The 21,554-nt window shown below is 52.3% G+C and overlaps 9 protein-coding genes and 3 non-coding genes across 12 annotated transcripts; 10 read left to right on the top strand and 2 right to left on the bottom strand.

Annotated features, from left to right (window-relative positions):
• Positions 1 to 170: 170 nt before the first annotated feature.
• On the top strand, positions 171 to 1,304 carry BO97DRAFT_471298 (PaaI family thioesterase). Its single transcript, XM_025700037.1, has 2 exons — positions 171 to 613; positions 825 to 1,304. The coding sequence occupies exons 1-2, from the start codon at positions 188 to 190 to the stop codon at positions 1,200 to 1,202; spliced, it is 804 nt and encodes a 267-aa protein (XP_025550149.1). The 5' UTR covers positions 171 to 187; the 3' UTR covers positions 1,203 to 1,304.
• A 689-nt stretch (positions 1,305 to 1,993) lies between these two features.
• On the top strand, positions 1,994 to 4,369 carry BO97DRAFT_454708 (putative MFS drug efflux pump; the record flags this gene model as incomplete). Its single annotated transcript, XM_025699121.1, has 8 exons — positions 1,994 to 2,149; positions 2,187 to 2,298; positions 2,349 to 2,407; positions 2,465 to 2,621; positions 2,672 to 3,051; positions 3,113 to 3,485; positions 3,543 to 3,673; positions 3,814 to 4,369. 8 exons carry the CDS (start codon positions 1,994 to 1,996, stop codon positions 4,225 to 4,227), a joined length of 1,782 nt encoding a protein of 593 aa, XP_025550148.1. The 3' UTR covers positions 4,228 to 4,369.
• Positions 4,370 to 4,917: 548 nt separating this feature from the next.
• BO97DRAFT_415495 (SGF11 family protein) lies at positions 4,918 to 5,991 on the bottom strand (the record flags this gene model as incomplete). The annotated part of the gene is made up of 2 exons (XM_025696396.1): positions 4,918 to 5,835; positions 5,926 to 5,991. The coding sequence occupies 2 exons, from the start codon at positions 5,989 to 5,991 to the stop codon at positions 4,918 to 4,920; spliced, it is 984 nt and encodes a 327-aa protein (XP_025550147.1).
• A 959-nt stretch (positions 5,992 to 6,950) lies between these two features.
• BO97DRAFT_406498 (GNAT family N-acetyltransferase) lies at positions 6,951 to 8,576 on the top strand. Its single transcript, XM_025695433.1, has one exon. It carries the CDS (start codon positions 7,063 to 7,065, stop codon positions 8,215 to 8,217), a length of 1,155 nt encoding a protein of 384 aa, XP_025550146.1. The 5' UTR covers positions 6,951 to 7,062; the 3' UTR covers positions 8,218 to 8,576.
• A 522-nt stretch (positions 8,577 to 9,098) lies between these two features.
• BO97DRAFT_t178 lies at positions 9,099 to 9,171 on the top strand. The gene has a single exon. It is a non-coding gene; the product is annotated as a tRNA-Tyr (tRNA).
• A 765-nt stretch (positions 9,172 to 9,936) lies between these two features.
• On the top strand, positions 9,937 to 10,007 carry BO97DRAFT_t179. Its single transcript has one exon. It is a non-coding gene; the product is annotated as a tRNA-OTHER (tRNA).
• Positions 10,008 to 10,402: 395 nt separating this feature from the next.
• BO97DRAFT_t180 lies at positions 10,403 to 10,493 on the top strand. Its single transcript has one exon. It is a non-coding gene; the product is annotated as a tRNA-Arg (tRNA).
• A 423-nt stretch (positions 10,494 to 10,916) lies between these two features.
• On the top strand, positions 10,917 to 12,345 carry BO97DRAFT_406497 (3' exoribonuclease family protein). The gene has a single exon (XM_025695432.1). The coding sequence runs from the start codon at positions 11,066 to 11,068 to the stop codon at positions 12,281 to 12,283; it is 1,218 nt and encodes a 405-aa protein (XP_025550145.1). The 5' UTR covers positions 10,917 to 11,065; the 3' UTR covers positions 12,284 to 12,345.
• BO97DRAFT_406496 (aspartic endopeptidase) lies at positions 12,291 to 14,476 on the bottom strand. The gene has a single exon (XM_025695431.1). The coding sequence runs from the start codon at positions 14,079 to 14,081 to the stop codon at positions 12,495 to 12,497; it is 1,587 nt and encodes a 528-aa protein (XP_025550144.1). The 5' UTR covers positions 14,082 to 14,476; the 3' UTR covers positions 12,291 to 12,494.
• A 120-nt stretch (positions 14,477 to 14,596) lies between these two features.
• cyp1 (putative peptidyl prolyl cis-trans isomerase (CypC)) lies at positions 14,597 to 15,577 on the top strand. Its single transcript, XM_025693898.1, has 3 exons — positions 14,597 to 14,672; positions 14,722 to 14,763; positions 14,842 to 15,577. Exons 1-3 carry the CDS (start codon positions 14,640 to 14,642, stop codon positions 15,253 to 15,255), a joined length of 489 nt encoding a protein of 162 aa, XP_025550143.1. The 5' UTR covers positions 14,597 to 14,639; the 3' UTR covers positions 15,256 to 15,577.
• A 901-nt stretch (positions 15,578 to 16,478) lies between these two features.
• Positions 16,479 to 18,339, top strand: BO97DRAFT_425942 (putative Rab geranylgeranyl transferase escort protein; the record flags this gene model as incomplete). Its single annotated transcript, XM_025697104.1, has 4 exons — positions 16,479 to 16,552; positions 16,614 to 16,732; positions 16,792 to 17,808; positions 17,996 to 18,339. The coding sequence occupies 4 exons, from the start codon at positions 16,479 to 16,481 to the stop codon at positions 18,337 to 18,339; spliced, it is 1,554 nt and encodes a 517-aa protein (XP_025550142.1).
• A 2,058-nt stretch (positions 18,340 to 20,397) lies between these two features.
• Positions 20,398 to 21,349, top strand: BO97DRAFT_109572 (uncharacterized protein). Its single transcript, XM_025689895.1, has one exon. It carries the CDS (start codon positions 20,646 to 20,648, stop codon positions 21,177 to 21,179), a length of 534 nt encoding a protein of 177 aa, XP_025550141.1. The 5' UTR covers positions 20,398 to 20,645; the 3' UTR covers positions 21,180 to 21,349.
• Positions 21,350 to 21,554: the final 205 nt, after the last annotated feature.

The following is a 21,554-nucleotide window of genomic DNA, read 5'->3' as shown; positions in this document are numbered from 1 at the left end:
ACATTCCTAAGAGCATAGCACATGCAGTCCAAATATGCGGCCATGCACTTATCTGTATACACGGTACGAATCACGTGGTTCATAGGAAGCTCCGCCGCCCTCCCTTATCTAATCACCGGTCCTCCGCATTTGTTAGTGTAAGAGTTCCCCAGCGACACGCACCATCGCAACTGCGAAGCAGATCAAGATGCTGGGCCACCACAGAATCTGGCAAGCGCGACTGTCTCACCTAACATCCTCTTCACAATTGTTAGCACGCCATGTGCGGACAAACAGAAGGGCTTTAAGTATTACCGCCCAGCAATCGACCCCGCGGTCGTCGCGATGGCCGCGGCGCATCCTCTACACAGCGATTTTCGGTGGTCTTGGATACTATGTGGGCAGTGTGGTCGATGAAAACCTACTTGCGTGCACGACACTGGATACAGCTGAGGATGCAGCCAAGCTACGCGCGATCCATTCGGGTTGGCATAATTACGTGCCGATAGTGCGAGAATTGCGAGCGAACCCCGACTATGTGGAGGCCGAAGTCTATGGCAATTTTTCGGAGGAGGAGAAAGCGCACAGGCTTACATCGGGTCCTCTGCGGGGGAGCAGGGGAGTTGGATTTCAGGTATGTGCTGTGCGGCATGGCCAGCGATGCCTTTCCAGTGTCGCTGCGAAACAACCCCTTCCCTCTCCTGTACTACGCTCTCTGTTTGAAGCAAGTTCGATTGATGCGCGCACTATGGAATGAGGGCATAGAGACGCAGCGGGGAGATTGACTTGCGCGCTGGCTTGGAGCGGTTTGATCGAACGTGTTTGTGCTGATTGACTGGGGGCAGAGAGTCTTTTACAATGATAAGGAGAAAACGGCCGTCAATGTCGTATGGCTTGGAAATGGTCTGGAAGGGTGGCCGACCATGGTACATGGAGGAGCCCTCGGCACGATCATCGATGAGCATTTAGGCCGCGTCGCCATCCGAAACCTCCCGCAACGAACCGGAGTCACTGCCAATCTCGAGGTCCAGTACCGGCGTCCAATCGTTTCGAACGAGTACTACACATTCCATGCCACTCTGGATCAGGAGCGGAGCACCGAGCGCAAGGCCTTCGTAAAGGGGGAAGTTCGTGATTGCTCTGGAACGGTGCGCGCTGAGGCCAGTGCATTGTTTGTCGTCCCCAAAAACTACAAGCTCCGTGAAGATGGAGAGCGCTTCTAGGACGGCGGCAGGAGTCTGGCTACTCATATACTATTAGTTGAAGTGTGGAATAGACTTAGTAGGTGTGTCATTGGAACTGTATATAATAGAACAGGGACCCGTGCATTTGCTTGTTGTCTCATAATTATGCGAATATATCAGCTTGATGTCCAATTCCGGACTGGCCGAATGGAAGAGATGTAGTCTAGCGGTCATTGTACAGTACCATCCTGGCCAGATAAACTACTGCAAAGTTTGTAGCACCAACACAACATAGTAACATTGTCTTACACGACGGTGGAGGGCAGCATTGACGGAAACAAGCGGGGGGGGGAGCAGGTAAGCTTTCTTTGAAGCGGGGAGGAAATGCCTCGATCATTTCTCCACAGTGCCATTCATTCCCCGCGATTTCGCCCGTCCCCGCATTTTTCTGGGGGCTACAACCAATTTGAACCAACCGGTCACTCCGAGTTGGTACAACTCAAACCAAGAAATTGGGCCAACTGCCTCGGCTGTAGCCCGAAGAGGTAGCATCTCCGGCTGTCAATCTTCCCTCCAGGGAACGAGCAAGGTAGTCATGACGGCTGCCACTTGCGTTATCGACGCGCACTGGGGAATCAGAATCATCGAGATCCACCACGATTTGTTGTTCAATGCGGCTACGATAGCCTATATCTACCAGGGTTACCTGGACTCGACCGATTGTGAATCCTCATCGGAGTTGCATCTCCGCCACATCCTACGAGTCTGGTAGTCAATCCGGCCCTTCAGTCAAATTCTCATCCAATCTCTTTCCTAATCCATTGAGCGCCATGGACTTTGCAGTCCAGCGCGGCCATGATGGGGTCGACGAGAAGACGGCAGCACATTCCTCTTTGAATGACAACGTTGCGAGCGATATTAGCCACCGGGAAGTGGTTGGTCGGAACTCAAATGAGGGGGATATTGAAGGCGAAATGAAGGTTCCGGTATGTATAACGTGATAAAGGATATCATTCTGAGAAGGGTATTGGCTTGCTGACGTCTTGCGATCTCCAGATGACCTTTCGCCGGTTCATGGGTTTCACGGCGATGGCGTTTTTGTGGACTGGAAGTCAGATCCCAGTATATTTATTCGGTGAGACTACACTCCAGCGTGGAGTTGATTTTCCCTTAACAACTGGGTAGGGGGCATTCCACCTTATATTTATAGAGAGATCGGTGGTGCAGACAGATGGGTTTGGTTTGTAAGACTGCCATCTCATGTTTGGAGGCATTATTCATCACGGACTAACATGGCATAGGTCCTGGCGAATCTACTTGCTCTCGCTGGCGTCTGCCCCTTCGTTGGATCGCTGTCCGATCTGATTGGTCGTCGATATGTTGCTATCATCGGAGCGTCGCTCATCTGCATCGGTATGATCGTTAGCAGTACAGCCAATACGATGAACACATTCATCGGTATGTCTAAATGAAGATCGTCATTCTGAATATGTGCTGACACATTACAGCCGGGATGGCGATCGCAGGAGCAGGAGCAGGCGTGAACGAGCTGACTGCACTGGCTGCAACTTCCGAAATGGCACCAACGCGACAGAGAGGCAAATATGTTGCGGTGTTAATATTCAGCATTTTACCATTCTGTCCGTCTGTACTATGGGCTCAGCTCATTGCAGCACACAGCAGCTGGAGATACGTCGGTGCATTTTGTGGAGCATGGAATGGGTTCGGGCTGTTAGCCACAGTCCTTTTCTATTTTCCACCCCCTCGAGTAAACTCAGAAGGATTGAACAAGGCAGAACTCATTCGTCGCATCGATTTCATCGGTGGCTTTCTCAGCATCTCCGGGCTCATCATCTTCTTGGCCGGCCTACAATGGGGTGGATACATGGTATGTGACGCATAACATCTCCAACGCACCCATCTCACTGACGGCCTCTCCACATCTGCAGTATAGTTGGAAAACAGCCCATGTCCTCGTACCCCTCATCCTTGGACTCGTTCTCCTAGTCCTCTTCGCTATCTGGGAAGTCTATGGCGCCAAGTATCCGATATTTCCAAGCCGGTTGAAGCAGGAGCCTTGGACTTTGGGCTTGACATTGGTTATCACCTTCATCTCCGGGGCGAACTTCTTCTCTGTCCTCATGTTCTGGCCTACGCAATCTTTCAACGTTTACGGCCATGACCCTGTCGACGTGGGTGTTCGCAGTATTCCCACCGCGTTCGCCATCCTGTTCGGTGCATGTATTGTCCTATGGCTTCTGAGTGTCCTTCGGGGCCACAACAAAGAGCTTCTGATCCTGAGCAGCGTTCTCATGACAGCAGGTCAGCCCGCATCCTTCAGGACATAAGGTGCAACCTCGTATGCTAACTTTCACACAGGCTGCGGTGCCCTCTCTATCGGCCGAGTCGACAACCTCTACCAATTATGGGGTATTCTTGTCCTTGCAGGACTGGGGATCGGTGGGATTGTCGTTCCGGCATCCATCATGACGACCATAATATGTCCCGATGTAAGACGATTCGTCCCAGTACCCAGCCTACCCCTTCCCCTCAGATCTCCATTCCTATTCTACATCCACCCACAGCAAAGCTCCCTGAAGAGCCCCGTCGCCCAAAGAGAAACCTCAGCTAAGATTCCATACCCTTACAGGACCTAATCGCCACCATCTCCGCCCTCACTCTCTCCATCCGCGTCGTCGGCGGCGGCATCGGCTACACGATCTACTACAACATCTTCATTTCCAAGTTCGTGCCCAATGCCAAACATTACATTGGCGGGGTCATGATGACGCAGCTCAACATCACCAACCCACGCTACATTGCCGAGGCAATCGAGCTGACAGGCGCGTCGCTTCTCGAAGACCTGTACTCGATCCCCGGAATCACCGGCAACCCGGCGGCGTACGAGATGGTGGTGACGGCCGGTCAGATTGCCTACGCGGAGAGTTACAAGTGGGTGTACTATGCCAGCATCGGGTTTGGCGGGGTGGCAATCCTGGCGGCGTGCTTCTTAGGGGATGTGAGGCGGTATATGAACGACCATGTGGCGGTTGTTATGCATTGAGAAGCGATGAAGGACGACCGTTCACTTGCGCGGAGGCGTAGTGGTTCGAGTCGCAACGGTAGATAATGATACATGAATATCTGACACTTTCTGGCTCTTGGAGCAATGCCGGCCACTTCATATCAACAGCTACGAATGTCACTACAAGAGATACATCCTACCCAACAAGAAAAGGTATATCCCAATTCGAATGCGGGGGATCTCTGGGGCAAAGCTGGCTATCGAAAAACCAGACAGCATTTATTGTACACACAAAAATCGCATAGTAATCATCTATCCGTAAACGAACCCCGACAAAATGACAAGCACAACACCAATAACAAATCAGAAGTTCACGGGGAGAGAAAAAAAAATGGCAAAAAGAAAGAAAGAAAAAGGCAGCGCCAGACCAAGTCCCCAGAATTCTTGAATTTTTTTTTTTCGCGATTCGATGGTCCTCGCCCGTTGACGCCTTCGATGCCGGGTATTTACGTCAAAAAAATGGTTCGTTATGGCAAATGGAGACTTTATGTCCAAATGTCTCGTCTCCCCTGACTGTAGAAAAATGATTGACCCCATGTTTTGCCCTGAAAAGAAAGAAAGAAGGGGGAAGAACAAAAGAGTAATGCTTGATGAAAGTGGTAGAGAATGGGGAACAGAGGTGGTCAAGGATGGATAGAGCGAGGGAGGTACCCCGGGCTACCCCTCATCTTATGAATGATCGCCGTTGGCTTCGCTTTTGATTTCAGGTTCCCCGAAGCCATCATCTGCGGCAGCCATGTCGGGTGTTAGGCCGTTTTTCAGCTTGCTGCTGGGAGGGGTGGGTTTCTTTCCCGTCAGCTTCTTGGGGGCACCCAGTTTCTTCTTCTTGTTCATGGTGGGAGGGCCATCTTCGTCGAGCAAGGGGCGTTTAGGCGGGGCTGAGCTCGGGGTGCTATTGCCATTTTCCAGGGGTGTCTTGTTGCGGCCACCCAGCGGCCGGCCGGACAGACCCAGGCAGCGGTCGAGGTGCTGCGCGACTCGGGTCACGACGAAGTATCTGGGGCAGTTTGGACACTTCACGGTCGGGAATGTCATCTTTTCCGGCGCGGCCTGCTTGAATGAGCCGTCGGGGGTCGTGGGCGGGCTCGACGCTGGGGTGTTCGACGCGGCGGGCTGTTTCTTCTTCTTGGGATTCAACTTATCCGTCACGAAGGGATTCCCATGAACGTCGTGCCCAGGCTTGCTGATCGTCGGTTGCTTCTGGCAGTACTCGCGGTACGGGTCGGGAGGGGCACGAGCTCCGATGCCTGTCACAGGGTACAAGAGGCGAGGCAGTCGACAGTCAGGACAGATGATCTCCTTGGTAGTCTGCAAAGGATTTCCTTTTAAGTAGACCTTGCCCTCATCGAAGATGGCTCCGTCGGTTTCCACGCGGATGTCCTTTAGCTCCTCGAAATCGAGGTCGCCAGGCTTGAACGTGCTCGCCGGTTTGCCGCTTTCTTCACGGCGCCTGTTTGCCTCCTCATCTGCCTTCTGTCTGGCTGCAACGACGGCCGAGCGCATGCGTGAAACCTTCTCATCGCGATGAACTTTGGCGACTATGTCGTGGATGATGTTATAGAACGTGTCATTCAGAATATCGCAAGTCTGCACCATGTTAGTGTTCTGTAGGCTAGAGCGCGACTATTGGCCAACGGAGGTATTATCCTCAAAATGAAGCAATGATGAAACACTTACCAATTTTGCTATCGTTCCGGGAGGGAAAGAATTCACACGTCCCTCAGTTCCGTTTGACTCGCCCATCGTTAAGCCTGCTGTTCTAGAGTGCAAGTGTTAGATACTGTAGTCTCATGGAGAGGGGCATGCGAGAAGAGAGCACAAGGACAAGAAAGGCTGCGACCGTGAAAAGTGTGTCGGTCGGCACTATTTAACACTAGGAAGAGGAGATCGGGTTTGAAGTGAATGTTCCGGTGGCATTCTATCGAATGATGGCTGCTATGCGAAAGCGACAATTCGAACGCACCTTTCGACCAATATGTTTTGTTCCAAATATGAGGTTGACTCTCCCAAAAGACTGGCCAGTATGATAGAGAGTAATCTCGCAACAGTTCCAGGATTTCAACAATACCAATGCCAAATCTCCATGCAGTTTCTGTGCAGGTTGTTCGAGCAAATTTTGTTTCGGAGTCCCTTGGTCGCCGAACGGATGCGGATAGGTTACGACGATGTCGTAATAGACAGTTCAGCGCGTGTTGGTCCGGTCTGACGAGGCTGTGAAGGACGTAAAGGAACGTGGGGCAGTAGTGATGTAAGTTATCTCAAGTCATTAACACACACAGCCGATGAAAGGTAGTGCCCATCTGTGTGTTGGTTGTAGGGGCGTCTATTAACCGGGGGCGGGAAACAGCCTGCGGTAGGGAGAATCAGCGGGTTGCGCGCTACACCAGTCATCCCACCACAGAGGGTCCACTAACCTTGATACTCAAAAAGGTATTCATATATATAGACTAGAAGCTGGTCGGCAGAAATATGAGGGTGAATAGAGCCTAGGGAGCAAGCAACAGGCGCAACACCCGGGGGCAATCCTGGATCGGGGGGGCCGTGGAGAGCGAGAGGCTCTTTCGGCGCTGGCCTTTGCCTCTTCGAGCCCGGTCCGACCGCCCGATCTTATCTTATCGCATCTCCGCGTTTTCCTCGTCCACCGCTTTGGATCGCGTCTTTCCCCTCTTCTAGCGTCTCTCCCCTCGTTCACTTTCTCCCCATTTCCTTTGACTCTTGAACCGATGATATAGCGCTGTGCTGCCTCGAGTCAAGGAACAGTAGCCTGTTCAATTTGGACTTATACTGCTTGTTGTGTCCCATCTCCCGTTTACCATGGCATACCAATTCTTCGCGAAGGCGCATCAATCCAAAGTGCCCACCTCTCCACCTTTGTCTGCCCCTCAGGCTTCAGTGTCGACTCTCTCCCCTCCCCAAAACGGACATAATCGACCACTAAATTATCCACCATCTTGTCTCCCTACCTCCTCGTCGAACCCGTTCCCAGTGAATCTACCCACCAAAGTGCAGCCCCATTCTTCCAAGGAGACGCCCTTTGAACCGGCCGCGTATCCCCATCGCATCGCATCAGGCCACCCAACTCCGCACCCGCATGTCACGATTGAAGTCGTGGGCACAGCTCACATACCCTCTCTCACCCGGATCACGGGGTTGCTGCTGCCCATTCGCTACCCGAATTCTTTCTACACAGCCACGATCACCGACCCCGTGATCGCGTCGCTGTCCCGCGTGGCCATTTATCATGATCATCCGGTGGCCGCTGCGCCCACATCCACCTCGCCTCCTTCGTCGGCCAATTTTAAAGCACCAACGGCCGGCACTGACAAGGTCATTGGGGGTATTCGTTGTCGTCTAGAGCGACTGCCTTCTACCACCGCAGAGATTTTGCAGGCGCGATCCCACTCCGCGCAGCAAGGACCGACTAACCTGTACATTCAGACTCTGCACCTTCTCTCGCCATATCGGGGCTCTGGAATTGCAGCCTCACTGCTCAACTCCTTACTATATGTACCCCCGTCTTCTTCTGTGTCATCAAAATCAACCTCTGCTCTTCATGTCTCAGACCTCGTGAAACATTACAATATTCGCACTGTCACGGCACACGTGCACGAAGCCAATGAAGACGGTCTGAAATGGTACCTTGCGCGTGGCTTCCAATTAGAGGACGGCGTTGTTGAGAACTACTACCGCCGCCTGAAACCCTCTGGAGCGAGGATCGTCAAGCTCGTCCTGCAGTGGAACGATGACGAGCACGTGCATGTGAACAGCCAGAAGCAAGACCGTCCAGACTCCCCCAGTCTCCAGCGCAAGTCATCGAATGAAGAAGAAGATGATGGTTGGGAAAAGGTTGAGGCAGAAGACGACCAGGAAGACCACGGAGTGCAATTCATGGAGGATTCCAGGCTTTTTGATGCTGACGATAGCTCGAATAGGAAACGCAAGGCTGATGACGATCACGCGAAGCGTTAATCCGCCACTACTTAACTAGAATTGTCTTCACCTCTGACTCTACTTTCGCATTGCATCTCTTGGGCATTTTGTTCTCGATATATCATGGATACCCTGTTTGCTAGCTGCATCTCTCTTTCTATAGAACGCACATCATCTTCCTGGGCGGCGTTCGATCCAATTTCTGTCATCATTCCATCCTTCGTGCGTATAAACTGGCTCCATGTTTATATATATGATTTGCCTGGATTACTCCACTATAGAGGACTGTCTATTATAGACGCAAGGCCTGAGTGTCGTGCAGCCAACCGTTCCAAACTTCCCAACACTGGGATATTACACTTCCGAAAAGATAGTACAGACAGGAAAATGTATCAGGCTGTTTTCAAGCTTTGGGTATGATGGGTCCCTTTTGAAGGAGCTATCCTATCCTCAACACCAGCTGTTCATCTAAAAATAGGCCCAATTCATCGTACCATTGACATCCATGTGATAGGCATCTACCTGATCTAGTTGTGAATCGGTGCCCAGTGGATGCAGTGTTGTAGCCACTAATCCGTTTTTGAGTGTTCCACCGCCCACACCTCTACAGGCAGCTTTTCTGTGCGGGAGTGCACGGATCGGACCCACCACCGCGTATATAAAGAAGCCCGCTCCCCCTCCCGCCCAGAAATTACCCGCGTTGCTCAAAAATATTTCTCAACCATCGCTCTTTTCCCATCCACAACTATCTTCTGTCAGAATTATCTCGACAGTGGTTTCAAGACATTCCTCGAATGTCTTCGCCATGTATCCTGAATCATAAGACTCAATCTAAAAAGACCATTTTCTCTTCAGCGTACCTCTACTGCAGCAGCTGGCCACTATAGAATCGACAAAGGACAACACTTTGACAACAACTCGCCGGGGTGGTGTAAGTGGAGAACATGCCTTGTGATAAACGAGACGATCTGGGTTCGAATCCCAGCTCTGGCATCCTCTTTTTCTTTTTCGTTCGCTTGTCCGTATGACCTCATCACGATGAGCTCGCGCGCAATCAGCTTAGGAACAATTTTGCGGACTGCGGCACCAGCTCGCCGAGGTGGTGTAGGTGGGAAACACTCCATGTTTTGCCAGGCCGCCCTGGGTTCGAATCCCAGCACCGGAAATCTACCTTTCCTTTTATCTTTTCCCATCAATGGCCTCGCCATCCGTACGCGCAGTGTCGACATGATGAACAAGGAACAATACCCAGACAATCAAACGCCGATGCGGGTGAGAACTTGCGCCCGGCGAGGGGACTGAGGTCTCAGTCAACACCCGCAACCTGTGTCTTTCTCCTCATGTCCTCACCCGCCTATGCGCCCTGCCGAGCTAGTGAGCGATCAAGAAAGCGTTCTTTGCAACAGCCACTAGTGTGCTGTGAGGTGGGGTAACTGGTAACACGCCTTCCCCCGACACGAGTTTACAGGAGCTCTTGGGTTCGAACACCAGCGCCGGCTTCCTCTTTTGCGCCCTCCCAAATCATACACGGTTAGTAGCCAGCAGCAATACTTCGTTGAACGATAGAGAGAGCCGCAAGCAATAGCCCACGTCAAGTACTCGGCGTCAGATTCGGTGCAAAATCATTTCCGGCGAAAATGGCGACCAACTCTGCTTTTCTACATGCGAAGCGCTTGGGGAGACACTCAGACTGGGACCAGTGCGCGCAGATTCAGTACTAATACCTAGGTAGCGATTTCCGGTTCTTCGCTAACAATCGCCGGTGTGGTGTAAGTGGATAACACTCCATTATCTTGAGGGCGCTCTGGGTTCGAATCCCAGCACCGGCAACATCCTCTTTTTCCTCCCTTCTTTTGCGCTCCCTCCGATTCATACACCCACGAAGTTTCTAGATCCTCTACTCGACATGGGGAAAGCACATTTCTCCCCGCGCTTTGGTTTTTAGAGCCTCAGCGCTAGATCGATGCGAACGTTAGCGGTTTTGGGGGAAGGGCCGGACTATATGGAGCTTGCATGGTATAACTTGGACTATAGGAAGGCACACCCAGGGCGCATGCGCTTGGTATGGTCCTGACTTCCTGGAAGTGGCGGACGGTGTCGCATGCGACCGGCGTCATGCGACCGATCTGACCATTCTTCTTCTGTCTGCTACACACACTCTGGGGCCTTTGAACTAGGCCTCGAATGACTGTTATGCTTGAATGGTCGGCGTCTTTTAACAAGACCCGGGGTAGTGTAGCGGTCAGCACGGCGGCGCGTTCGGGGTAAACCCATTCGCTCCATCGAAGGTCTGAGTTCGAATCCCAGTCCCGGGTGGTCCTCTCTTTTTTGTGCCTTCCTGCACTCGCCGTTCGACAATGCGTATGTCCAGGGTTCAGTGAAACATCTGAACCAAGAGCGGATACTAGACATAATATCTAGAATCATCGTAGTTCGAAGCTAGTTAGCTTTGTAGGACTCCTTTTACACAAATGACACGATTTTTCCGATATGAGAATTGATACTTCGATTTGGGGACATGATTATGCTAGTCATTATTTCTACTTTCTCGTGACACAAGACCATGATATTCCAAGCTAGACATCGTGGAGAGAATCCACTCCGAACCGAACGAGCGATAGCAGCTTTATCTTGGTCTAGAGGCTTTAATGCCGGAGCTCCACCCTCACCGCTTTCAAGATGCCCCCCAATTCTGCCGCCGAAAAATGCAACTCAATTTGCTCCATCAACGAACCAACCAACCTACCTTCACCCACTCTGCGACAGAGTCTCAGACTACTCACTACACAATCCTGCCATTTCTGAAATCACTTTCCAATCAATCATACATACACATACTTGAAGAAACAGACCACCAGCCCAACCAACCCACCTCGTACAAGGAACCATGGCCTCTCCAGCGCCACCAGCACCACCACCAGCCCTCACGCTGCCCCCGTCCCAATTCGCCCGACTTCAACCTCACGCGTACCTCCTCGCGCACCTTTCCCCACCAGCCTCCAGCAACCAGCTCTCCATCCGCGCCAACGGGCGCGCCCCCTCGCAGTTCCGGCCCACCTCCGCCAACACAGGCTCCCTCACGCACACGAACGGCAGCGCCGTAGTGCGCGTAGGCGACACGACAGCCGTCTGCGGCGTGCGCGCCGAGCTCCTCCCAACAACCGACATCGCCTCTTGGAGCGTCTCGCATGCCTCCGCCTCCTCCTCCTCCTCCTCCTCCTCCTCCTCCCCCGCGGCCCCGAAGTCCAACTCCAGCTCCAACTCCGCCGACGCCGAAGAATCGCAAATCCAGGACCTCAACCTCCTGGTGCCGAACCTCTCATTGAGCACAGGCTGCGCCCCGGGGTTCGTGCCCGGCGCGCCGCCGTCAGCGCTCGCACAGTCCCTGTCGTATCAGATCCTGGCGCTGCTGCATAGTACGCGGTTGGTGCGGGCGGAGGATCTGCGGGTTTGGTACGAGGGGCCTAGCTTTACGGGTGAAGAGGGGGGGCGGATGGATGTGGATGTGGATGTGGATGCGGAAGGGGAACGGGACGAGAATAGTGCGGCAACGAAGAAGGAGATCAAGGCGTTCTGGGTGCTGTATATTGATATCATGATTGTTTCGTTGGCGGGAAATCCGTTCGACGCGGCGTGGGCGGCGGTGTTGGCGGCATTGCGCGACACGAAGCTGCCGCGTGCGTGGTGGGATGTCGATAATGAGATGGTCGTTTGCTCGGATGTCGTCTCTGAGGCCCGGAAGCTGACGCTGCGTGGATTGCCGGTTGCGAGCTCGTTCTGTGTCTTTGAGGCTGATGCTGCGGCTGGTTGGCGCGCGGTGATTGTGCCTGATGCTGATGAGGAGAGGGAGATTGAGGATACCGCCAAACGGGGAATGCTGCGTCGGTGGATTCTGGCGGATCCTGATGGGTATGAGGAGGGACTGAGTCAGGAGCGGGTTTGTTTGGTTGTGGATAAGGAGGTGGTGGGTGGGGAGGGTAAGACGGTTATTGTGAAGATGGAGAAGAATGGTGGGTGGGCCGTTGATAGTCGTGAGTTGAAGCAGTTGCTGGATGTCGCCGCTGCCAGGTGGGAGAGTCTGAAGCAGATCTTGGAGCAGTGTTGAGATTGTTCCTTGTTATCCTTTTTTTTGTTCTCCTTTCTCTAGCAAATGCCAAACTAGCTAGCTAATGTTACATGTAAATGATACCAATTCTTCGTCATTTCTTTTTCGTTCCTCGTAGCCAGTTTAAGCCGAGCAATGTAGGTCAACATGCATCGGTTGAATGCAGCAGGGTGTGCAACTCTGAAATTTCATCCGATCTGATAATCCCTCTTCACGGACTGGTTGCGTTCGCATGGCGAGGACTCCGCCGACGACGCTTGGTCGGGGGCTCACTGTCACCCTCGGCGCCAACAACCGACCAGTTCTCTTCGTCCGCACTCGACTTGGTGCTGGGCGTTGGGCTTTTGGGTTTGTGTGCTTTCGACTTGCGGGGGTAGAAGAGGGATATAGTGAACAGTTCGCAGTCCTTGACCTCCCGGTCCTCCACATTGCCACTGGAAGCGTTGGACTTCTTCTCGTCCTCGTCATCTGCCGCCTTCTTATCCTTTTCTTCGGATGTCTCACCAGGATTATTGTCGGCCTGCTTGCAAAAGGAGAGAACACGGGCGAAAAAGCCTAGGTTCTCTTGCTTCTCGGTCTGTTCCTTCTTGTCCTCTTCTTTCTCGTCACCCTTCTCTTCCTCCTCGTCCTCCTCCCCCTCACTATACTCCCACATCTCGCCGATCTCGTTTCTAACCAAGGCAGTGCCCCACAGGGAGATCAAAACACCTGGAACAAGGTACAAGAGAGCGGGCTGGGGATGGTCAAAGATCTGCATAACCACCAGCGTCGCGACCATGCCCACCAGGTATCCAACGATGCTAGCCTTGAAGTACGTCTTGGGGAAAGACTGAGCATCGTGATACGGTGGCTGCAATTCAGGCTCCTTGGGCGCCACAGAACGCGTCCAGAAGCGCTCCCCCCAGCCTCCGGTGACGGTTTGATATACAGGCTTGATGAACTCCACGCCGTTGCCCTCCGCCCGAGCCTTCTGCAAGCCCTTCCGCTTGTAGTAGAGGTAGAGGTCAAAGCGCAGTGCCAGTCCTACCATCATACCCGGAATAATGATGTCGCCCAGTCCCAGCATGGCCAATGAGACGGTGTCAGTAGCCTCGCCAGAGACAGGCGGTCTGGGGAAAAGAAGCTTAATGGGCACGTCGAGTTTCTTCGCGACGGTCACCATCAGAGGGGTGAAGTAGACGAAATAGATGTCGTAGAAGAACAGAGATCCCAGAATCAGCGACCCTGTCACGAAAGTCGACGGAGACATGAATTGTAAGGTGCCGTAGCAGAAGCTGAAACCCAGGAAGTTGGTCAGCCACCATGGCTTGGTGACGAAAGTGAAGTAACCGATTGCGGGTAATGCCAGGAAGGTACTCAGCACATCCAGCATATCAAGCCAGGTCTCGCCCCGCACAACGCGGCGCACATGCACGCGGAGTTTAGCCCGCCAATATAGAACGCTTCGAAGTTTCCAGATCGCGGTACGCGTAGCGTTCGGTAGTGGAATCCGACTGAGGATCCCTGGGAGGGGAGAACGCCGCACTTCCACCGGTTCAGAGCTGTCTTGGTCGCCTTTGGCGCCAGTAAACGCCTGCTCCGATGGCTTCTGCTTCCAAATTCGGCCCGAGTAGCTGTATCTCTTGGGGAAGAGGAAGGATCTGACGACAGAGAGAAAGTCTTTCAAGAAAGCTATAGCGAAGAGGAGGCCCATCTGCGAGAAGTAGTAGCCGAGGATTTTGTTCAGCGTCTCGGCTCCTTTGTATTTAATGAAGAGATACAGTCCGCCGAGTGTAAGTCCAGCTGTGAGAGGAAACATCAAGGCGTCGCTTGGTGCGAGACCTTCCATCCTGTGGCCATCACTTTTGTTTTCCTCCACATCATCGTCATCCGACTGGTACCCAGACTTTTTGGCTTTCTTGGGCGGCTTCGTGGCAGAGGATGGTTTCGCCAGAGCTGCATGCGCTCCAATATAGATCGGGAATATCGCGGACAGGAGGAGATGGCCGTAGGTTGGGAGGAGAGGTTTGATGAGGGTAAATTGGTAGATGACCTGGCCCAGGAACTCCGCGAAAGGGCTGATTTCGTCCATCTTGGCTGCGGAGGCCTTGAGCAGGATATTTTGAGTTGGATAAAGGGTCAAAAGCCTATGCAGGGAGGATCAAGGTGTTTCTGTGGAGGATTTCGTAGAAGGTGCTCAATCCATGGCTGTTCGAGTCGTGTGTTTACCAGTGTATGAGGATGCGGCCCATTGCTCCGCGCGACGATGTAATGCCAAGGCCGAATCTTCACTTTCCCGCCGCACCTTGACTGACCTTCCGATGCCCCCTCCATCCTCTACACGTCCTCGTTCGCCGATATCAGTTCATCTCTCACAATGGCAACTGACGTGGCCTTCGACACGAGCATGGTACGTCTACGTGCAATTACGCAGAGAAAAGATAGCTAATCCTGCTCAGGGCTCGTTCACCGTCGAGCTCTACAATGCGCATGCGCCGAAGGTCAGTCACAAAAAGACTAGGTTCACTCCCCATTTCGAGGTTCGCTTTGGCTTATTTCTACCGTGACGTGACGAACAGACGTGTAAGAACTTCGCAACCCTTGCGCAGAGAGGATACTACAACGACGTCATTTTCCACCGCATCATTCCCAACTTCATGGTTCAGACGGGCGACCCTACCGGCACGGGACGAGGAGGAAGCTCTATCTACGGAGAGAAGTTCGAGGACGAAATTAACCCCAATCTGAAGCATACTGGCGCTGGGATTCTCAGCATGGCGAATAGCGGACCCAATACCAATGGCAGCCAGTTCTTCATTACGCTTGCGCCAACGCCGTGGCTGGATGGGAAGCATACTATCTTTGGTCGCGTCAAGAGCGGTATGAGGGTCATCCAGCGCATGGGTCTCGTGAAGACGAATGGGGAGGACAGACCGATGGATGAGGTCAAGATCATCCGCGCCAGAGTCGTGGAAGAGGGTACGGACGAGTGAGATGGTCTGTGATAGAGATGGATTGCTGCGGGCAAATTTCGACGGAGAGCTACATCGGGCCAACCCAGCGACATGCACTTGTCACCGCGACACAGAACAGTGAATGTTGGTCATTTGGGGGCCAGGATGGCCATTGACGCTTACAAGGCACCGTGCATCGGCTGCCTTGCTATTGGGAACGTCGAATGGCACTGACAGCCACGGTTCTTGCCGATCCAGCAAAGCCCGGCTCAATGGATGAGCTACGGAAGCTATGCTTTACTATCTGCAGATTAGGGTAGACATACGCTCATAGAACTTGCAGACAGATTTAGAAAAGTGGAATGTATCACTACAAAACGAACCGCTTCCATCAGATGTTACCATCCAGAGCAGCAGATACAGAGTGAGAATTCTTTCTACCACTCCTATAAAGACAAGACCAGTGAAGGCTTGCCCGTGGACGACATACTGCTACGGTTGAGACAGCAGTAAGCCTGTGCAGAGCACCAGGAGTGGTGTGAAGAGGAAAGAAACCTGACGTTGTGGGAGATTTGCTCCTTAAGCGGTTCTTGCAGATTCTGTCTAACCGCATCAGGAGTAGCGCATGGAGCTTCGAGCCTCAGGCATGTGTTGGGAGCTTACTTCGAGCTGCATCAATGCCTAGCACCACTGGTATACTTAAGTAGTATAAAGAGGATACTATGTGAGCTATAAGATAATCTCTCGATGGATCTAGTGTTTGCTTCTGTTCTCCAAGGAAGCACATGTTCTGCTCCGCAGCTTTGTTTCTTCTCGAGTGTGAATTCTGGCTATTTCTTCTCAGACGGACCAGGCTTCATGATTTGAACTTTCGTGCTCATTTTACTATGAGCATCACAGCTTTTCGGAGACCAGATAATCAGTCCCTACCGCGCCGCAACACTATGCAAGGCACAGTAAGGAAGATTGCATATATACTCAAGTGACTGGTGATAGCGGGTCCGGTGATGTGTATCACGTGACCCACCACTGCGGGTCATGTATTTCTTCGCGCGTCCTTCGATTTCTTTTTCTCCTCAAAAAACCTTCTCGTTCTTGAGACGAATGGTCTGGGTTGCACCACCCATGGGCTGGATAGTCCTTCTACGAAGTTGTTCAACAGCTTGTCATCCAACGTGACGGCAGCTGGTTTTGCTCATCAAACAACATTACAGCACTAAGCCCCTCATTCTAGCTTTGTATGCTGCCAATTCATCATCGCAATGGAGTCACTAGCGGATACGCCATGGGATGTAACAATCTCCGGCACTGGGCTGGCCCAGTCTCTCCTAGCCCTGTGAGTTCTGTTCAATGAGGAAGCTTGTCACATACATTGCTGACCGTTGGGTGCTTGACAGAGCCCTGTCTCGGTCGGGTAAGAACGTACTTCACGTTGATAAGAACCCCTACTATGGGGGGCCCGAAGCTGCATTTAGCCTTCAGGAGGCCGAGGAGTGGGTCAACAGAGTCAACAATGGTATGTCCATCGTTCTCTCGCCACATCTGAGCACTGTCTGACGGGTGTGGATAAGTTAGAGACTGGTGACCACTCGTTCGAAGATGCTAGCGTTTGGCGAGGAGACGGATCTTCTGAGGGCGGTACACAATTGTCTGCTTCCCGAGCATACACCCTCTCTCTGTCTCCTCAGCTTATCTATGCCCGTTCCCAATTGATACCGACCTTGGTCTCGTCCAAGGTTCACCGACAGCTCGAATTCCAAGCTGTCGGCAGCTGGTGGATCCACAGACCCGGAGATAGCGGCGATAAACGCTTGTATCGCGTCCCTGGCAGTCGTGAGGATATTTTCGCAGATGACATGCTCAGCGTTAAGTCCAAACGGACTCTGATGAGGTTCATTCGTCACATCGGCCAGACCCAACAGAGTTCTGATGAAGCTGAGGGAGAAGGCTCGTCGTTGGAAGAGGAAGTCGGCGATGTATCCTTGACGGAGTACCTGACATCCAAGTTCAAAGTGCCAGACGAATTGCATACACCCTTACTATCTCTCTGTCTATCGCAAGCCTCTCCCCAGCAGACATCAGCTCAATATGCCGTGTCTCGCATCAAGAGACATCTGACCTCGTTGGGTGTATATGGCTCTGGCTTTGGAAGCCTCACGGTCAAGTGGGGTGGTGGCTCCGAGATCTCTCAGGTTGGGTGTCGCGCTCTTGCCGTTGGCGGCGGTGTCTATGTCTTAAACACTGGTATTAAGTCGCTCAGCCATCTTGCAGAGGATAGTAACGGTGAGGGTGCTCGCATTCAACTGTCACTGTCCAACGAAGAGGTCATCAAGACCAAGTTCGTGGTCGGTTCAAATTGGGATCTTCCAACATCAGCTCGCTCGTCTTGCGATTGTGACAGAGTGGCTCGGTCTATCTCGGTTGTTTCATCTTCCCTCGGGAGCCTCTTTCCGACCACGGCTGAGGGCGGGCCAGTACCTGTGGGAGCGGTTGTCGCTTTCCCAGGTGCTGCTCTTGGGCAAGCCGATGATTCACCTCCAGTCTACATTCTGGTTCACTCTAGCGAGACTGGCGAGTGTCCAACAGGTCAATGTAAGTTTCCCCCCTTTTGCACATCTGTTCCTTCCCAGTCCCTCTGCTCTTATGATGACTTATCTTCAAAACTTATCTACATTGCCTGATCACTGTTGATGTAAACTTCACGAAGACTGATAAAGAGCAACCTTCCTTTTCTCTTGCTGCGTGTTTGTCCTCAACATCTTGCTAATATGTTTATCAGGTGTTCTCTATGGTAGTGTGAGCATATCCGGTTCCGACGGACAGGCTCTGATCGAGAGTGCTGTGCAGCAGCTTCTTGAATCTGCCGCTGGTCCTGATGCGAAGGTTCTTTGGTCACTCCGCTATACGCAGTTGGGACGAGCTATTGGGAGTGAGACTGGCTCTGTGCAGTCTGTCAACCTAGCTGACCGTATCGTCCGCCTCCCGCCGTCGAGCCTTGATCTGGCATTTGATGACTCTTTGATTGACACGGTCAAGGATGCTTGGCAGGCTATCATGGGAGATGATGCCATTGATCATGAGTTCATGACGTTCGAGGACCGCGAGGGCGCTTACGAGGAATGATATAGCTGTAGATGATCTCTGTAATATTGCAGTGACGACTTAATGAATGTATTTTATGATCATAGAACCTTCTGCGATAGAGCGAACATACAAGCTGAATTTGAAGATTGATGTATGTGACACAACCTCAGACTTGTGTCCTGTGTACTACACTGGCGAATCTGTATTCCCTCTCGTGCAGGTCATATGCAGCCTGACAAAGCAACAAGCCAGCTAGCGGAAGCTTGTGTTATGGACACAGAAGCACCGTAGCACGCTCGTATTTGCAGCCCTCGCTGTACCTGGTTCCGATCCTCCTTTCGAAGCCAAATAGCCATCATCATAAAAGCAGACCGTGCCCCCCAATCACCCCTCTACTCGCTAATACACATGAACCCATCCCACCAACAATACCAACATCCACAAACTCAGCGAAACCTCACCGCAAACTCCCCCGCTCCCCAGTATGCCCGAAGAAGACGAAAGCAAGAAGCAAAGACCTTCGAAAAGGGGCTCGCGAAGAGAGAACGAGTGGACCGCGCACATCCCCAAACCCTTAACCCCAAAACCCTCCATTGAATTCGCTAGAAACCTAAACCTCTGAGTTAGAACAAACCTGAAACACGCTTTTTTCTAATAGTTCCGGGAAGCCCACTAGATACAGCCGCTAAGGACAGAAGTGGGAATTTAATTTGGTACTCGCCCGTTCTTCTGGTTCTGGTCTTCTATGTATGCAGGGGTTTTTTTCTGGATTTGGTTGAGGGGGATTAGTGGTTATTGTGCTTCGTTGAGGGGGGTTCATCAGGTATCTTGGGGATGTGGAATGGGAGGCTGGGAATGCCCTCATTTAGGTCTGTTATGGCATTATCTTTACTTCGTGGTTGTAATGTGTACGTAGTAGTTTTATGCAGTATGTAGAGTGACTATGTCTACGCTGGGGTGATTGATATACTAGGTGGTTGGGGTTTGAGTACGTATGCAATTTGTTGTCTGTCTTTGATGCTGGATCTTGGTTGGCTGGAGATACTCCATCAAGACCTTGGATGAGAGTTGGGATTCAAGGTGCGAGTCGAGTCTACTTGTGGTGGTGAACAACAGCCGGGAACCTGCATCTACCGGGCATGGACTCGGGATCTGATATACATGAGACTCGCAATGACTCCGTCGTGCTACGGTGATACGGGTGGCCTTTAGGTGTATTGTACGTGCACTTACGTATCTCCCAGACTGATTGTTTGCAGGAGAAATGATCCGCCGCATCGCCGCATGGTGAGTTACCTCGACAGTGCTGAGAACCGCCGACAAGTCCGCTTATAGTACTCGTACATGTACAAGTGTGGTTGTACCCTTCACGAGCGGATTGCATCAACACCACCGATCCCCCCAAAAGGGGCACCATGCGGCAGCGGCACTACAACGAACCACGAAGTGTGAAAAAAATCTGGCTGAATAGTGGATAAACCCCCGGTCTCCGGTTCACGCAAATTGCAATTGGCGCGGATACCCGGACCCTTGGGGGTAGAAGGGAGCCGTTTGGGCATTGGACCCTGAATGAAAAGGGGAATGGCGTGACATGGCATGGCATGGCCCATTGATGTCATTGTGGTTATGAGTACGATCGTCCCGTCTTCTCTCTATCGACCTCCATTTTCCGTCCGGATGTGGGAAAAGCAGTTTGGGACAGACAATCATCCCGAAATTTCTACTCCATGGGCGCGCATCCTGCCAGATTGAGCGATGGAGTTTTGTCTGCAGTGGATTACTTAGGTGGATACCATCCCCCTTGTCTTTTAGCCAGGATTGATAGGCAGATGGGAACCGAACGGCCATAATCAGAGTGAAGATCGGGGACGCCGGGGTGGTTCTTTTACTGTGACTGCGTAACCTGCATGATTTATCATGGCCTGTTGATGTATGTAATTTAGGCAGGAAGTGGCAATTATTGTGTGCTGCAGGTCTGGGAAGTGATCTGACATATCGTGGACCAAAGGGAACAGACGGCCAGATGGACCACAAACAGATCTCAGCTGTATCTTCAATCAAGGGTCCCTGACAGCTGCCAAGGCTGGCGTTCAAGCTTAATTATCCGGCATTGACTTTCGACCACAATAGCCATACCCGCCTGAGGCACTGGCGAAAGCAGGAAACAACCGTGTCGATCTTTTTTCTCATCTTTCATGCCATTACCCCAAAGCAGGCGGGCAGAAGGTCAGGGTGGTTTGGTTTGAGGTTGATGAAAAAACGTCTGAGAACTCCGAACGAATCAGCTTTCCCAGACTTGGACATGTACAGTATGCGCCCAGCGACTGATTGGTCCCTCTCGGCGGATGCCTATCAAGGGAAAAGTTCCATCAATGAAGGGTCAAGGCTGGTTTGTGAACTTGCGTAGGCGCACGAGAGGTTGGCTGGTCGCGGCGTCCACGCGTCCAGACACCCGGCTCCGGATTCTGCTGTGGTTCATTGGATCATTGGACCTTCAAGTCTACAATTTTCATGGTTTGAAAAATGCTGATCGCAATCCACTGTCCTGCCCACCAGGTACAAAGCTCGGAGGCGAATCCTGTCAGCCCATACTCCCTGGTGAGGCTCAAGGCTGTTGTCGTGGTCTGGTTTGCCACTGTGCGCAGTCTGGCGGCAACACTCGGCCAGACGCTCAATATGTGGGCGGACAAGCAACCATGGATACACTACTATACATAGAACCCTCCCGATTGGAGAAGCAGTCCACTTTTCTGTCCCTACAAGTGGTCCTTTCAGGTACAGTACGCAGCAGATGGGAAGAGGGGAGAGGAACCGTGGGCAAGGCACATTCGGAGTGTGCACACTGCACATACTCGTTAAGTGTAAGGACCGGCCGGTAGCAGGTTGAAGAGGGCATATTGAGTGATCTTCCAGCCCCTCCGTACACGGTACTACCGAGTAATATCAGGCACCATGGAACGGTGGTAAGCACATTGACATAGTAGTGCTGAGTCTATCAAAGTGTAGAAAGATGGCTGGGATAGATGAAATGTGCTGACGACAAAGAGGCTAAGTTCAGCTTGCACCTTTTCACATCAACGGGGCAAAACGATCAACAAAATGGGACACGCGGCCCGTGGGGCTGCCGGGCTGGCCATTCTCCTAAATTGTCGCCCCTGAGTGGTTGGCCCGGCGGGAAAAGTGCGCAGATCCAAAGCGCAGGCGGGCAGTTTTCCCACTCAGCTGGCTTCACTGACTGCAGTTGCACCAAACTT

Source organism: Aspergillus homomorphus (genome assembly GCF_003184865.1).
Source record: "Aspergillus homomorphus CBS 101889 unplaced genomic scaffold BO97scaffold_25, whole genome shotgun sequence".
NCBI lineage: Eukaryota > Fungi > Ascomycota > Eurotiomycetes > Eurotiales > Aspergillaceae > Aspergillus > Aspergillus homomorphus.
This window is presented reverse-complemented; position numbering and strand designations above follow the sequence as displayed.

What these genes read in the sequence shown, in the direction of transcription:
- cyp1 (XM_025693898.1), top strand. Translation starts at nt 14,640, where the DNA reads ATGGCAACTGACGTGGCCTTCGACACGAGCATG. An exon ending in TGGCCTTCGACACGAGCATG is followed by an intron (nt 14,673 to 14,721) that starts GTACGTCTACGT and finishes AATCCTGCTCAG; the next exon opens with GGCTCGTTCACCGTCGAGCT. An exon ending in ACAATGCGCATGCGCCGAAG is followed by an intron (nt 14,764 to 14,841) that starts GTCAGTCACAAA and finishes CGTGACGAACAG; the next exon opens with ACGTGTAAGAACTTCGCAAC.
- BO97DRAFT_471298 (XM_025700037.1), top strand. Translation starts at nt 188, where the DNA reads ATGCTGGGCCACCACAGAATCTGGCAAGCGCGACTGTCTCACCTAACA. An exon ending in GCAGGGGAGTTGGATTTCAG is followed by an intron (nt 614 to 824) that starts GTATGTGCTGTG and finishes GACTGGGGGCAG; the next exon opens with AGAGTCTTTTACAATGATAA.
- BO97DRAFT_406496 (XM_025695431.1), bottom strand. Translation starts at nt 14,081, where the DNA reads ATGTTTCCTCTCACAGCTGGACTTACACTCGGCGGACTGTATCTCTTC.
- BO97DRAFT_109572 (XM_025689895.1), top strand. Translation starts at nt 20,646, where the DNA reads ATGCCTATCAAGGGAAAAGTTCCATCAATGAAGGGTCAAGGCTGGTTT.
- BO97DRAFT_406497 (XM_025695432.1), top strand. Translation starts at nt 11,066, where the DNA reads ATGGCCTCTCCAGCGCCACCAGCACCACCACCAGCCCTCACGCTGCCC.
- BO97DRAFT_406498 (XM_025695433.1), top strand. Translation starts at nt 7,063, where the DNA reads ATGGCATACCAATTCTTCGCGAAGGCGCATCAATCCAAAGTGCCCACC.